The sequence below is a fragment of the Phycodurus eques genome, chromosome 1 (assembly GCF_024500275.1).
Source record: "Phycodurus eques isolate BA_2022a chromosome 1, UOR_Pequ_1.1, whole genome shotgun sequence".
NCBI classification, from domain to species: Eukaryota; Metazoa; Chordata; class Actinopteri; order Syngnathiformes; family Syngnathidae; genus Phycodurus; species Phycodurus eques.
In genome coordinates this window covers 36989309-37002135 of record NC_084525.1, presented here as the reverse complement: position 1 = coordinate 37002135, position 12827 = coordinate 36989309, and the positions used below count along the sequence as shown (strand labels likewise).

Here is a 12827-nt window from a genome sequence, read left to right as displayed (position 1 = left end):
AGCTTGTGCCGTGTCACTGAAACATATGAATATATAATACGTATAGTCGTGCTGAAAAATATTGGCACCTGATTTCAAGCCATGACTGTTTAAAAAGACATGCTTTTGACATAACGCCAGATCGACCCAGTGGCCACTCTTTTTTTTCTGTTGTACAGCTGCTACTTGGCTGCTCATCGTCGTCACTGTCAGGTTCCGACTTCCTAATGGGCTCAAACGTACGGTTTGACGATGCCAAGTTCAGTTGGGTGCTCCTGTATGTCAAAATCCTCCTCCTCCTCATATTCCAACACGTTGCTCACCATTGCGTATAGAGTGTAGAGCGCTGTGTTTATCAATTGCAACGTCACTTCTGGTAGCCCTTGCGGTGGATCGAGTAACCACACCCCGGTGTCTTGAGCTTCGGGTATGTTCGGGGAGGGCTCAATATGTGTAATAAAAATCTCATTTTTAGCTAAACTATAGTTGAAAACTTGCAGGAAGTTACACGCATGTATTACATAACATAAACAATGCAAATATTAATTTTAACTTAGCCCATAACATCTTTAATATTTGGTGGAATAACCCTTACTTGCAATAACTGCATCAAGCCTGCGAACCATTGACTTCAGACTGTTGCATTCTTCATTTGAAATGCTTTTCAAGGTCTTTACTGCAGCCTCTTTCAGTTCTTGTTTGTTTCTGGGGGTTTCTCTCTACAGTCTCCTCTTGAGGAGCTCAAATGCATGCTCTATTGGGTTAAGGTCCGGTGATTGAGTTGGCCAGTCTACTCCTTCCACTTTTGTCCCACTAATGAAGTCCTTTGTTGTGTTGGCAGTGTGTTTTGGGTTACTGTCTTGTAGCATGATAAAGCTTCTCCCGATTAGTTTGGATGCCTTTTTCTGTAAATTGCCGGACAAAATGGTTTTGTAGACTTCAGAATTAATTCTGCTGCTACCATCATGAGTTATATCATCAATAAAGACTTTGGTAGAGGTTAATCTTGGTTTCATCGATAATCAAATTTGTTCAGAAACCTTTGCAACCAGTCGTCCTGTCCCTGCAGCTGAAAAACACCCCCACAGCATGATGCTGCCACCACCATGCTTCACTGTTGGGACTGTATTGGACAGGTGATGAGCAGTAACTGGTTTTCTCCACGCATACCGCTTAGAAATAAGGCCAAAAACTTCTATCTTGGTCTCATCAGACCAGAGAATCTTATTTGTCACCATCTTGGAGTCCTTCAGGTGTTTTTTTTTAGCAAACTCCATACGAGCTTTCATGTGTCTTGCACTGAGGAGAGGCTTCCATCGGGCCACTCTACCATAAAGCCCCGATTGGTGGAAGGCTGCAGTGATGGTTGACTTTCTAGAACTTTCTGCCATCGCCCGACTGCATCTCTGGAGCTCAGCCACAGTGATCTTTGGGTTCTTCTTTACCTTCTCACCAAGGCTCTTCTCCCCCGATTGCTCAGTTTGGACGGACGGCCAGCTCTAGGAAGGGTTCTGGTCGTCCCAAACGTCTTCCATTTAAGGATTATTGAGGCCACTGTGCTCTTAGGAACCTTAATTGCAGCAGAATTTTTTTTGTAACCTTGGCCAGATCTGTGCCTTGCCACAATTCTTTCTTCAGGTGTGTGGCTTTCCTAATCAAGTCCAATCAGTATAATGTGAAGGTGTAGAACCATCTCAAGGATGATCAGACAAAATGGACAGCCCCCAAGTTAAATTTATGAGTGTCACAGCAAAGGGTCTGAATACTTATGGCTGCGTGATGTTTCGTTTTTTCTTTTTTAATACGTCTGAAAAAATTTCAACAATTCCGTTTTTTTCTGTCAATATGGGGTGCTGTGTGTACACTAATGAGGACAAAAATGAACTTCAATGATTTTAGCAAATGGGTGCAATATAAAGAGTGAAAAATTTAAGGGGGTCTGAATACTTTTCGTACCCACTGTACATACATAATAACACTTCAGTGGAAAAACGGCCCTTTTCACGGTTATTTAGGACATTAGTCAACGCATTAGCAAATTCCTGGTTTAAGTTATTATCGTTTTTATAAATGACTGTCGTTTCATACTAGACTTTACACCGATCTGATCGGCTTGATCGGTATCGGCTGATGATTACCATTTTATGCTGTTCGGCCGATCGACTTTAATGTCATAATTCGCCGATCCAATCAATGACGTCTGATCAGCTCCGCAAAAGACATTTTCTCCGCGTCGCCATAGTGTACAGTATATCTGAATCCAAAAGCTATATCATTTTTAGCCTTGTCGTGGGTACAACTGTAAATATCTGACCGCCAATTAAGTTATTTATAAAAAAAAAAAAAAAAAAAAAAAAACATGTCGTCGGTGTGGGACAGACAACACATCTGAGACAGACAAGACGTAATGCCTGGATCAGACCACAAGACAAATTTGGTCTTTTACGATTGCACTGTCAGACCACTGCAATAAAATCTTGTATTCCGATACCACCACATCGAGTCTTTTATGAACACTGGGCTTGATCATTTGTCAACTCAAACGGGACCGATACACTCGTTACCATGGCGACGATAAGAACAATGGATCGTGCAAATGTATCGTTTAGGGGTGGGGTGGTGGGTGAATAATAAAATAAGGAAAAACGTGTGGTCGTCGTTACCAATGCTCGGGAGATGATGTTCATTCATTGATTCATTCACCTGTTCCCAATTAGCCTGTTCACCTGTGGGATGTTCCAAACAGGTGTTTGTTGAGCATTCCTCAACTTTCTCAGTCTTTTTTGCCACCTGTCCCAGATTTTTTGGAACGTGTTGCAGCCATAAAATTCTAAGTTAATGATTATTTGCTAAAAACAATAAAGTTTATCAGTTTGAACATTAAATATCTTGTCTTTGTAGTGTATAATATAGGTTGAACATGATTTGCAAATTATTGTATTCTGTTTTTATTTATGTTTTTACACAACGTCCCAACTTCATTGGAATTGGGGTTGTAATAGCCTGATGGGAATTTCATATTACTGATTTAATACTGCTGTCTCAAATACTAAAGGCACTAATTAGCTATATTCTTTAATCAACTCCCACACTATATCTAAATACTGTAAATGAAGATGAATACTTGGGCGCGCAGACTCAACACTCAAAACCCACGCACGAACGCATGCACACAATTGACAGGAATTTTGTATTTGCAGCAGTTTCTGAGCTAATGGCAGGTAATCAGCAGCACTGTGAGAGCTCTATTCAGAATTCAACACTTGCTCATCATAGGTTTTATAGACATCCCTCCACCCCCAAGCCTTCTTCACACTGTTGATATAATAGGTGGGTGGAATGAGGGCACATCACGAACAGTGCAGTGTGCCCTGAGCTGTGCACTAACCTGATGCCAGCCACAGTGAGTAATGATGGCAGTGCAATGGAGACTGGCAGAGAGGAAAGGGACCGGGCTTATCAGATTTACACTATGGATGATAAAATGTTATACGCAGTTTCAGATTCTTGCAGTGGAGAAGGAGACTTATCTAAAAACTAAGTTTACCACTGCAGTCAAGACTTGATAGCACAATGACTTGTAACTAATGAGGCGGACAATTACTGGTTCTCTTTTTTTCATTTAATTTGCTGAGAATTTGTCAGACCACTTCCAGAAAACGAAAAAATATTATTCAGAAGGAATAAAGGTACATGCAAGCAGCAATTATTTTACAATGTGAACTGTGAGATAAGTGAAACCCCTCAGGTGATGAATAATTCTGAAAGCCATGTGTGCTCATTTGCAAAATGTGCTATACTAAAAGGTAATTACAAAACACTCAATAACAAGAAAGCTTTAATCAAAAACATGCTTAAAAATGTAATGGTCAGGTTGCCCATTTAATATGTGGCTATTACAATGATAATTGAAACCATGCAAATGTGTCAAAGCCAAAACAGGTGAAAAGTGTGTTAGATTAGCCAACAACGGGCTGACAGTAGTTCTGACAGAAATCCATTGTGCCATATTGAGACTTACTGGAGCAATTTTGTGGCTAATGAAATACAATATGGCTGCAGTCCTGCATCTCAATATAACATATATAAAAGTAATATCATAAATCATTATGGACAAGGGAATGACTGTGTTGCTCACAAAACAACATTGTCCTGTGAACAGCCATTTTTATTGTCTCTAAATTCAATAGTTTCCATCCCTGTGTGCTTTGTTATTACTTGTCTCATTTATTGCTGTGCATTCATCTCTTCATATTGAGCTTTGCAAATTAAGTTTTTGCTACAAAACTTATTGGAATATACAAGATATTCCATGACACGTGATGCTGGAGAGAATTAATTGGTATTTTTTGGCACTTTGGCAAGTTTCAAGGGCCAAGAGAAGAGTTCACTTTGTGGCCTGCTAAAATCAGAATCCCTTTCATCCAGTCCTATATTATAATTCTTTTGAGTTATCTTCTGCATATTTTTCTAACACAGAGTGAAAAATAGTTTTTTATAAGACACTTGCAAAATTAATCTCTATAAAGACAACAAACTTCTGTTTGTATAATTTTACCAAAATAGGCCCCACCGGAAATCATTAAATATACATTGAAACTATTTCCATTACCTCTTCAGGACGACCCAGGGCAGGTGTACCGGTAAGCAGGATGGCTCGTTTGGCGCTCTGAATGAGAGGCACCAGAAGCTTAGTTCGAGCTGCATTCCTGGATTTGAGGTAGTGTGATTCATCCACCACAACCACTGAGAAGCCCCGCCTGCTTAGAGCCTCCACCAGGAGGCGCGCATCTGTAGTAAGGAGGCCGTATCCCAGCACAGTGACCTTACTCCTGCTAATACCCCTACAAGGACAAGGAAAATTAAGCATGAGGTAATTGAGGAAAATGCCAACGAATACAAAAGTCTGACTGACATGTTTCAATAGAAAAACAAAAGAAAAGTCAACAAATCCTTTAATGGTACAAACCCCAATTCCAATGAAGTTGGAACATTGTATAAAACTTAAACAAAAACAGAACATGATTTGAAATTCCTTTTCAACCTATATTCAACACGTTCCAGTAAAGCTGGGACAGGCGCATGCTTGCCACTGTCTTAACTCAATAAGCGTTTGGGAACAGAGGACACTAATTGTTGAAGCTTTCTTTGTAGGTGGAATTCTTTCCTATTCTTGCTTGATGTACAACTTGAGTTGTTCAACAGTCCGGGGTCTCCGTTGTCATATTTTGCGCTTTATAATGTGCCACGGCACGGTGGACGACTGGTTAGAGCGTCAGCCTCACAGTTCTGAGGACCCGGGTTTGCCTGTGTGGAGTTTGCATGTTCTCCCCGTGCCTGCATGGGTTTTCTCCGGGCACTCCGGTTTCCTCCCACATCCCAAAAACATGCATTAATTGGAGACTCTAAATTGCCCGTAGGTGTGACTGTGAGTGCGAATGGTTGTTTGTTTGTTTGTGCCCTGCGATTGGCTGGCAACCAGTTCAGGGTGTACCCCCCCCCCGATGATAGCTGGGATAGGCTCCAGCACGCCTGCGACCCTAGTGAGATGAAGCGGCTCAGAAAATGGATGGATGGATGGATAACGCGCCACATATTTTCAATGAGAGACAGGTCTGAACTGCTGGCAGGCAAGTGTAGGACTCGCACTCTTTTACTACGAAGCCACACTGTTGTTAACGTGCAGAATGTCGCTTGCCATTGTCTTGCTGAAATAACCCAGGACATCATTGAAAAGGACGTTGTTTGGATGGTAGCATATGTTGCTCCAAAACCTTCATGTACCTTTCACCATTAATAGTGCCTTCACAGATGTGCAAATTACACATGCCATGGGCGCTAACACACTCCGTACAATCACAGATGCCTTCTTTTGAACTTTCCGCTAATATTAATCCGGATGTTCCGCCGTTTCCTCTTTGGCCCGGAGGACAAGATGTCCATGATTTTCTTTATTTTTTTTACTTTACCTGTCCTGTTCAGCTGCATGACCTTGCAGATTGGTGGCTCTGCCTGCGTTTTGCGCAGGAACAGTTTTGCTGTGCAAGAGGGGAGTTTGAAATACTCCCGTTGCTTATTTTAAATGTTTTTTATTATTCTGATGTTTATTGAAAATGTAGCCGGACAGAAAAGGATTTTAGGGGACAGACAGAGTGACAGAGTGGACAAGGGGAATAGGGGTGCGAACCACAGCAGAACAATAGTGAGACAGTCTAGATTTGGAATCATCATCATCGGGGAAAACAAAAGGCGGCGGGATATGCTTCTATATCAACCAAAAATGGTGTACAGAGGTCACGGAGCTCAGCACACACTGTAGCCCGCATTTGGAGTCGCTGTTTTTGAACTGTAAGCCATTCTACTTGCCTCGTGAGTTTGCATCATTAATTCTCGCCGGTGTCTACATTCCTCCTCAAGGTAACACGAACGCAGCACTGCTAATGCTCGCCGAACAAGTCAACGAAATTGAAAAAATTTCCTCATGATTCTCAGGGACTTTAACAAAGCTAAACTCAACCACAAACTCCGTAAATACAAGCAGCACATTGACTGTCCTACCAGGGAAAATAACATTTTAGACCACTGCTATACTACGCTAAATAACACATACCGTGCCAAACCTCGTGCAGCACTGGGCTCGTCTGATCACTGCTTAATTCACTTAATACCGACATACAGGCAAGAACTTAAATGCGTGAAGCCTACAGTGAAAACAGTGAAAAAGTGGACCAATGAAGCAAAGATAGAACTTCAAAGCCGTTTAGACTGCACAGACTAGAGTGTCTTTGAAAATTCAGCTGGCAGCCTGGATGAATATACGGACACTGTCACATTCTATATTAGTTTCTGTGAAGATGTGTGTGTACCAACAAAGTCATTTTGCACATCCAATAACAACAAGCTGTGGTTCACTCCCAAACTTAAGCAACTTCGCCAAGCTAAGGAAGGGTGCATATCAGAGCAGGTACAGGGCCCTGTATAATTGACCTAGAAACCAACTGACTAAAGAAATTAATATTGCAAAGAGAAACTGTGCAGCAAAGTTGGAAAAACAGTTTAGCACTAACGACTCTAAATCAGTCTGGCATGCATTCCAATTGCTGACCAATTACAAGCGACGATCACCCCAAGCTGTGAACGATAGCACACTAGCAAACGACTTGAATACCTTCTACTGCAGATTTGAAAAGGACACTTTCCCACCCCACACCCACCCAGCTGCACCACCGACCACAATCACACCTCTGACTTCTGCGTTAACCATCCACGAACAAGATGTGAGACGCATCTTCAAACAACTAAAGATGAACAAAGCGCCAGGCCCAGACCATGTGGCCCCATCCTGCCTCAAAGTCTGCGTGGACCAGCTCACAACAGTCTTCAAACAGATCTTCAATAGATCTCTGGAACTGTGCAAAGTACCATCCTGTTTCAAATGCTCCACCATCATTCCAGTCTCCAAGAAACCTACAATCTCGGGTCAAAATGACTACAGGCCTGTCGCCTTGACATCTGTGGTCATGAAGTCCTTTGAACGTCTTGTGCTGGACCACCTCAAGAGCGTCAAAGGTCCCCTGCTGGACCCCCTGCAGTTTGCCTACCGAGCGAACAAGTCTGCGGATGATGGAGTCAACATGGGAGTGCACTTCATCCTAGAACACCTCGACAGTGCAGGGACCTACGCGAGGATCCTGTTCGTGTACTTCAGCTCAGCGTTCAACACCATCATACCCGAACTCCTTTCCTCCAAGCTTCTCCAACTCAGCGTCTCGCCTGCCATCTGCCAGTGGATTTACAGCTTTCTGACGGGCAGGACACAGCAAGTGAGGCTGGGGGAGAACGCCTCATCCACACGCAGCATCAGCACTGGCGCACCCCAAGGTTGCTGTCTGTCGGGCCAATTATACATACTCGTACACTCACTGTCGTAGTCTCGCCACGCTGCACTATTTGCTTATCTGTTGTTGACCAATACTAGCCACTCATGCCAGAGTAGCATCTCACTTGTACATTGACTGAGGAGTATCTGCAACATTTGCTCAATCAACATTGTCCCAGATTATCGTACTACTCGTCACTTTAAACTGCATACACTCCTTGAAGTCTCGGCGCCCTTTGCACAATGGTCATTGCACCGGACTATTGCTATATTTGTCATTCAAACTGCTCTAAGCGCTAGAGGACATCTTTTTGCACAACTGTCAAAAAAAATATAATAAATTGTACCGGCATTACCAGATAACTAGCAACCCTTTATTGCTCAGTAACTGTTTTTCTCAATGACTTTATGTCTCAAAAGTGTTCTCTGTCAATCGACTGTATGTTGTCGTACTAGAGCGGCTCCAACTACCGAAGACAAATTACTTGTGTTTTTTTGGACATACTTGGCAAATAAAGATGATTCTGATATTTGAGCACAAGTAACATTACAACAGTAAAAGTTCTTATTTGTGTATTGGGGGGGGGGGGGGGACAGCCGGTGAGGACATGCAAATGCAATAACTAACCAAGAGAACAATATGAGGGAGGAGAGAAAAGGGCAGGACAGGACAGGATCTGGGTAATGAGTATGGCAGTGCTACTGACGAGTGGTGCGGTGGGATTCTTTTTTAGTGTCTAAATACCTGTAAGAACCTGTGAGTTGATTTGTTAGTATAACTTGTGTTGTTATTAGTTGAGCAACTGTTATTAGTCAAGCAATTGAAGCCTATAGTGTGCCTATCAAACTTATTAGTGAATGAACACCATGTCATATGCATGTTGTCAATTGCTGTAACAGAGTTGCTGAGCCGGCACATTGAGGAAGGGTGGCCCCGGCCCCCTCCACCCACAAGGGGGGGGCCAAGCCAGCGAGCCAGTCCAGCAGGGGACCCAACCAGCGGGACGCCACCCACCCCCCAGGACCCAGGGAGGTCCTCAGCCCAACCGAAGTCCCAAAGGGAGGTGCACGGGCACCGGACCCCCCCGAACCCCCACACACCCAATCACCCACTCTCCCCACCCAGCGTGTCCCACCACCCCCGGGGAGCATGGGGGCTCCAACGACCAACAGGGCCCAACGCAGGAGCCAGCAGTCACCCGAAAACGGTCCTAGCCCGCCAAAAGGGAGCACAAGTGCCCATCGTGAGGACGGGTGAGGGTGCCAAGAGAGGGGAGAGGAACACAGGGCCCCGAGGGTGACAGACCCCCATCTCTTCGGAGCCCGAGGAGTCAAGTCAAGAGAATTGTCAATACCCACCACCCACCCTATTACTATGGTTACCCCTGGCTGGCAACCATTATCCCTTTGCCGTGATCGTGTTTGGTGGAGGTAGTGCGTTAAAATAGGGGAGACTGGTGGGGGTGAGGCGAGACGGTCACAGGGCAATGATGACCTGTAACCGTCACCCCCACTCAGGCCAACCAGCTCCCCAAAGGCTGTGTGAATAGATGTTAAAAATCCACGGGGGAAAGGCATGGCGAGCCAGAGAGCAGGCCGGAGTGACGTAACACCTGGCTGAGTGTCCTCCCCAGCCCGACACTGCCCTCCCACAGATGGGGGTATGATGCATTAAAACTGGAGGACTGGCAAGGCAGAGAAGAGGGGTTAGGGGGGGCGACCAGACCGGAAACCAGCATAGATGTGCCAGCGCCCGCCCCATCATGCCTCGTGCCAGTCCCCCAGGGGACGCTGAATGAGATGTGAATGTGCCCAATGTGCGAAGTATGTACAGTGTGAGTACTAAAGATGTGCACAGTGTGTCCATGATTTTTAATAATAATAATTTCATAATTGAAATATGGACTCGTCAGACCACAGCACACTTTTCCACTTTGCGTCAGTCCATCGCAGATGAGCTCGGGCCCAGAGAAGCAGGTGTTGTTTCTGGGTATTGTTGATATAGGGCTTTCACTTTGCATGGTAGAGTTTTAACTTGCATTTCTAGATGTAGCGACCAGCTGTGTTAACTGACAATGGTTTTCTGATGTGTTTCTGAGCCCATATGTACACAATGATGCCGGTTTTTAATACAGTGCCGCTTGAGGGATCAAAGATCACGGGCATTCAATGTTGGTTTTCGGCCTTGCCGCTTACGTGCAGCGAGTTCTCCAAATTCTCAGTGGGGGAAAGGCCAGGACAAGACAGGACAGGGTCACATGTGAAGTTGCTGAGTCAGAGCCCGTCCAGCGGGAGACCCAAGCAGGGGGACTCCACCCACTCTCCAGGACCCAGGGCGGTCCCCTGCCCAATCGATGCACCCCGACCAGTCCAAAAGGGACCACCACAGGAAGACAGCGGTTCCAAAATGTGATGCCAAATTGAGAAAAGAGAAAAAAGACAAATGACGAAAGTGTGGCTAGGCGAGCACCTGTTCGTTGTAATGCGGACCATTCTCTCCGAGAACGCCACATCGCGAGACCCGAGAGACGAAGGGGAAGTTAACATAACACAAATCGGTGTGCTTAGTAGTAGTCTACTTTACTAACGTATCGTTAGCGCAGCGGGCTATCTCTTTTAATTATGAGTACTGTCGAATGTATGACTTTTTACCGTGACAAGGACAGTATAACGCAGCCATAACGGTACATAGTGTGCTTTTTGCTCAGTGTAGTCACAGTGTGACATATGGCCAATCTGATGATTTGTATGTTTAACACAACGACCCAACTTCATTGGAATTGGGGTTGTATATTGTTTCATAAATTCCTTGCTTCGGGCCCCTGTGCGATTAAGCTCAAAAAAAAATTGCTCCTCAAAGTTAGAAAGTTGCTCCTCAAATGAAGAAATGATTAGCAAAACTACTCCTCAAAGAAAAAAAATATATTTAGTCTTGTGTGTGTGTGTGTTGCTGAAGTGCTTCAGTGAATCATTATCCACTTAAAGTACGAGTCCTGTCTTGGTGCAAGCCAATCAGAAAAACAGTAGGGCAGGTTAACGTTTCATAAATACAATGAACACGAGACTTTTTGTTCAGAGTCGATACGTTTTCATTGTTGTGGTAACACCCGGCGCGGCACTCACGACGCAGCGAGCAGCTGGCGGAACGGCTTTGGCTCCTTGGATGCAAACAACTGGGAGATTTTATGGAAAGTGAACTATTTATTACATTCGCTAGTCCGGGAGCTACCTAGCTAGTGTACTACGGAGCTAAACAGCTCACTTTGGCTCACTGGATTGTTGCAACATCGTTTAAAACAGAGGTCACTATCTCGCGGTCAGCGTCCGGACCCAGAAGCAGTCCTAAACGGACCCACACCATAGCCAAAAAAGAGAGGTTATCTGATTCAAGACATACAGGGTGCTTCTATTTTAAGAGGTACAACATATTTCAGGCTTTACGGTAGTGATGAATTGTATCGGCAATTTACACGCAAGTTCCGCCACCCTATCAGCCAATCAAATATGTGTAAGGCAGTAATTACTGAAATCACTGACTGCGCAAAGACCAGACAGAGAGAGGAGAGAGAGAGTGTGTAAGCTGAGTTAAAAATGGAGAAAGATCAGAAAATGTGCGACAAAGGAAGAGAAAATTTGGAACAAACGGTGCTTAAAATGGAACAGAGTCATTTTTGTTTGTACTTCTCAGTGGGAAGTTCCCACTGGGAGCTCTTATTGAAAGTGCATATAATGTGAAACGACATCATGAACCAAAATGAAGGTTTGAACTAACATAACCTCTAAAATGGTTAGGTTAAGATTTGCTAAATATGTAAAATTGCTCCGGCATATCCCCAACCCTAGTGAGGATAAGCGGTGAAGAAAACAGATGGATGGATGTTTCAGACTGTCAAGATGTCAAACAGAAAAGGGGAAACTCCAACTTCATTTTTCTTAAGGTCAGCACTTTATTTGAACACATATAACTTTCGCTTTTTATTTACTTGATCTTATTGTGAAATCCAGCCCTACTTTTATTTAGTAAATAAGAGAACATTACACAGTTGTGCTCATATGTTTGATTACCAGGGCAGAATTTGTAAGATTTAAAAATATGTTTTTTTTGCTCTAATATCATTGTATCAGTGGGATAAAATAACATCGATACTTTCGTTTATCTTGAAGGTTTTTGCATAACACAAAAACATTTGTACAAACAACAACAACAAAAACTAAAGATTAAAGAGTAACAAGTGTAATATAAATCTGCAATATAGCGGGGCCGTGAAGCAAGAACCGTGATGTAGCGGAGGATTACTGTATCTGTACTACGTGATGACAAATTGCAGGGACTCATTGTTCCAGGGCTGGGACTCATTGTTTCCATGACATGTGCATACTGAGACTCACATAGTCTCAAGTGTAAAATGATCTATGTTCTTATCAGTTCAAAAGCACCTTCTTTTCGCCACTCACTGTTATCTGCTGCTTTGTCTGCTATTGCCTTTTTGTAGTTTCATCGATCAATTGTGACGTTTGTGGTGGCACGGAGGACGACTGGTTAGCACATCTGCCTCACAGTTCCAAGGACCCGGGTTCAAATCCAGCCTCGCCTGTGTGGAGTTTGCATGTTCTCCCCATGCCTGCGTGGGTTTTCTCCAGGTACTCCGGTTTCCTCCCACAAATCCCACCCCCCACCCCCCATAAAAAAAACGATGCATGGTAGGTTCATTGAAGACTCTAAATTGCCCGTAGGTGTGAATGTGAGTGTGAATGGTTGGTTGTTGTTGATTGGCTGGCGACAAGTTCAGAGTGTACCCGGCCTCTCGGCCAGTTAGCTGGGATAGGCTCCAGCATGCCAGCGACCCTAGTGAGGATAAGCGGTATGGAAAATGAATGAATTAATGTGACGTTTGTCGCCTTTTGATGACGTGTAAGTCGGACGGGCGCCCCATGAGCATCCATACTGCACTTGTTTGGGATACATATC

At 44.1% G+C, this 12827-nt stretch overlaps 1 protein-coding gene across 3 annotated transcripts in view; it reads right to left on the bottom strand.

Annotated features, from left to right (window-relative positions):
* Positions 1-12827, bottom strand: part of zranb3 (zinc finger, RAN-binding domain containing 3) — a 162750-nt gene that overhangs the window by 123426 nt on the left and 26497 nt on the right. For all 3 annotated transcript variants that reach the window (XM_061690995.1, XM_061690985.1, XM_061690977.1), the window contains one exon: positions 4592-4823. In XM_061690995.1, coding sequence (XP_061546979.1) covers positions 4592-4823 — 232 coding nt within the window. The remainder of the gene's footprint in view (positions 1-4591; positions 4824-12827) is intronic.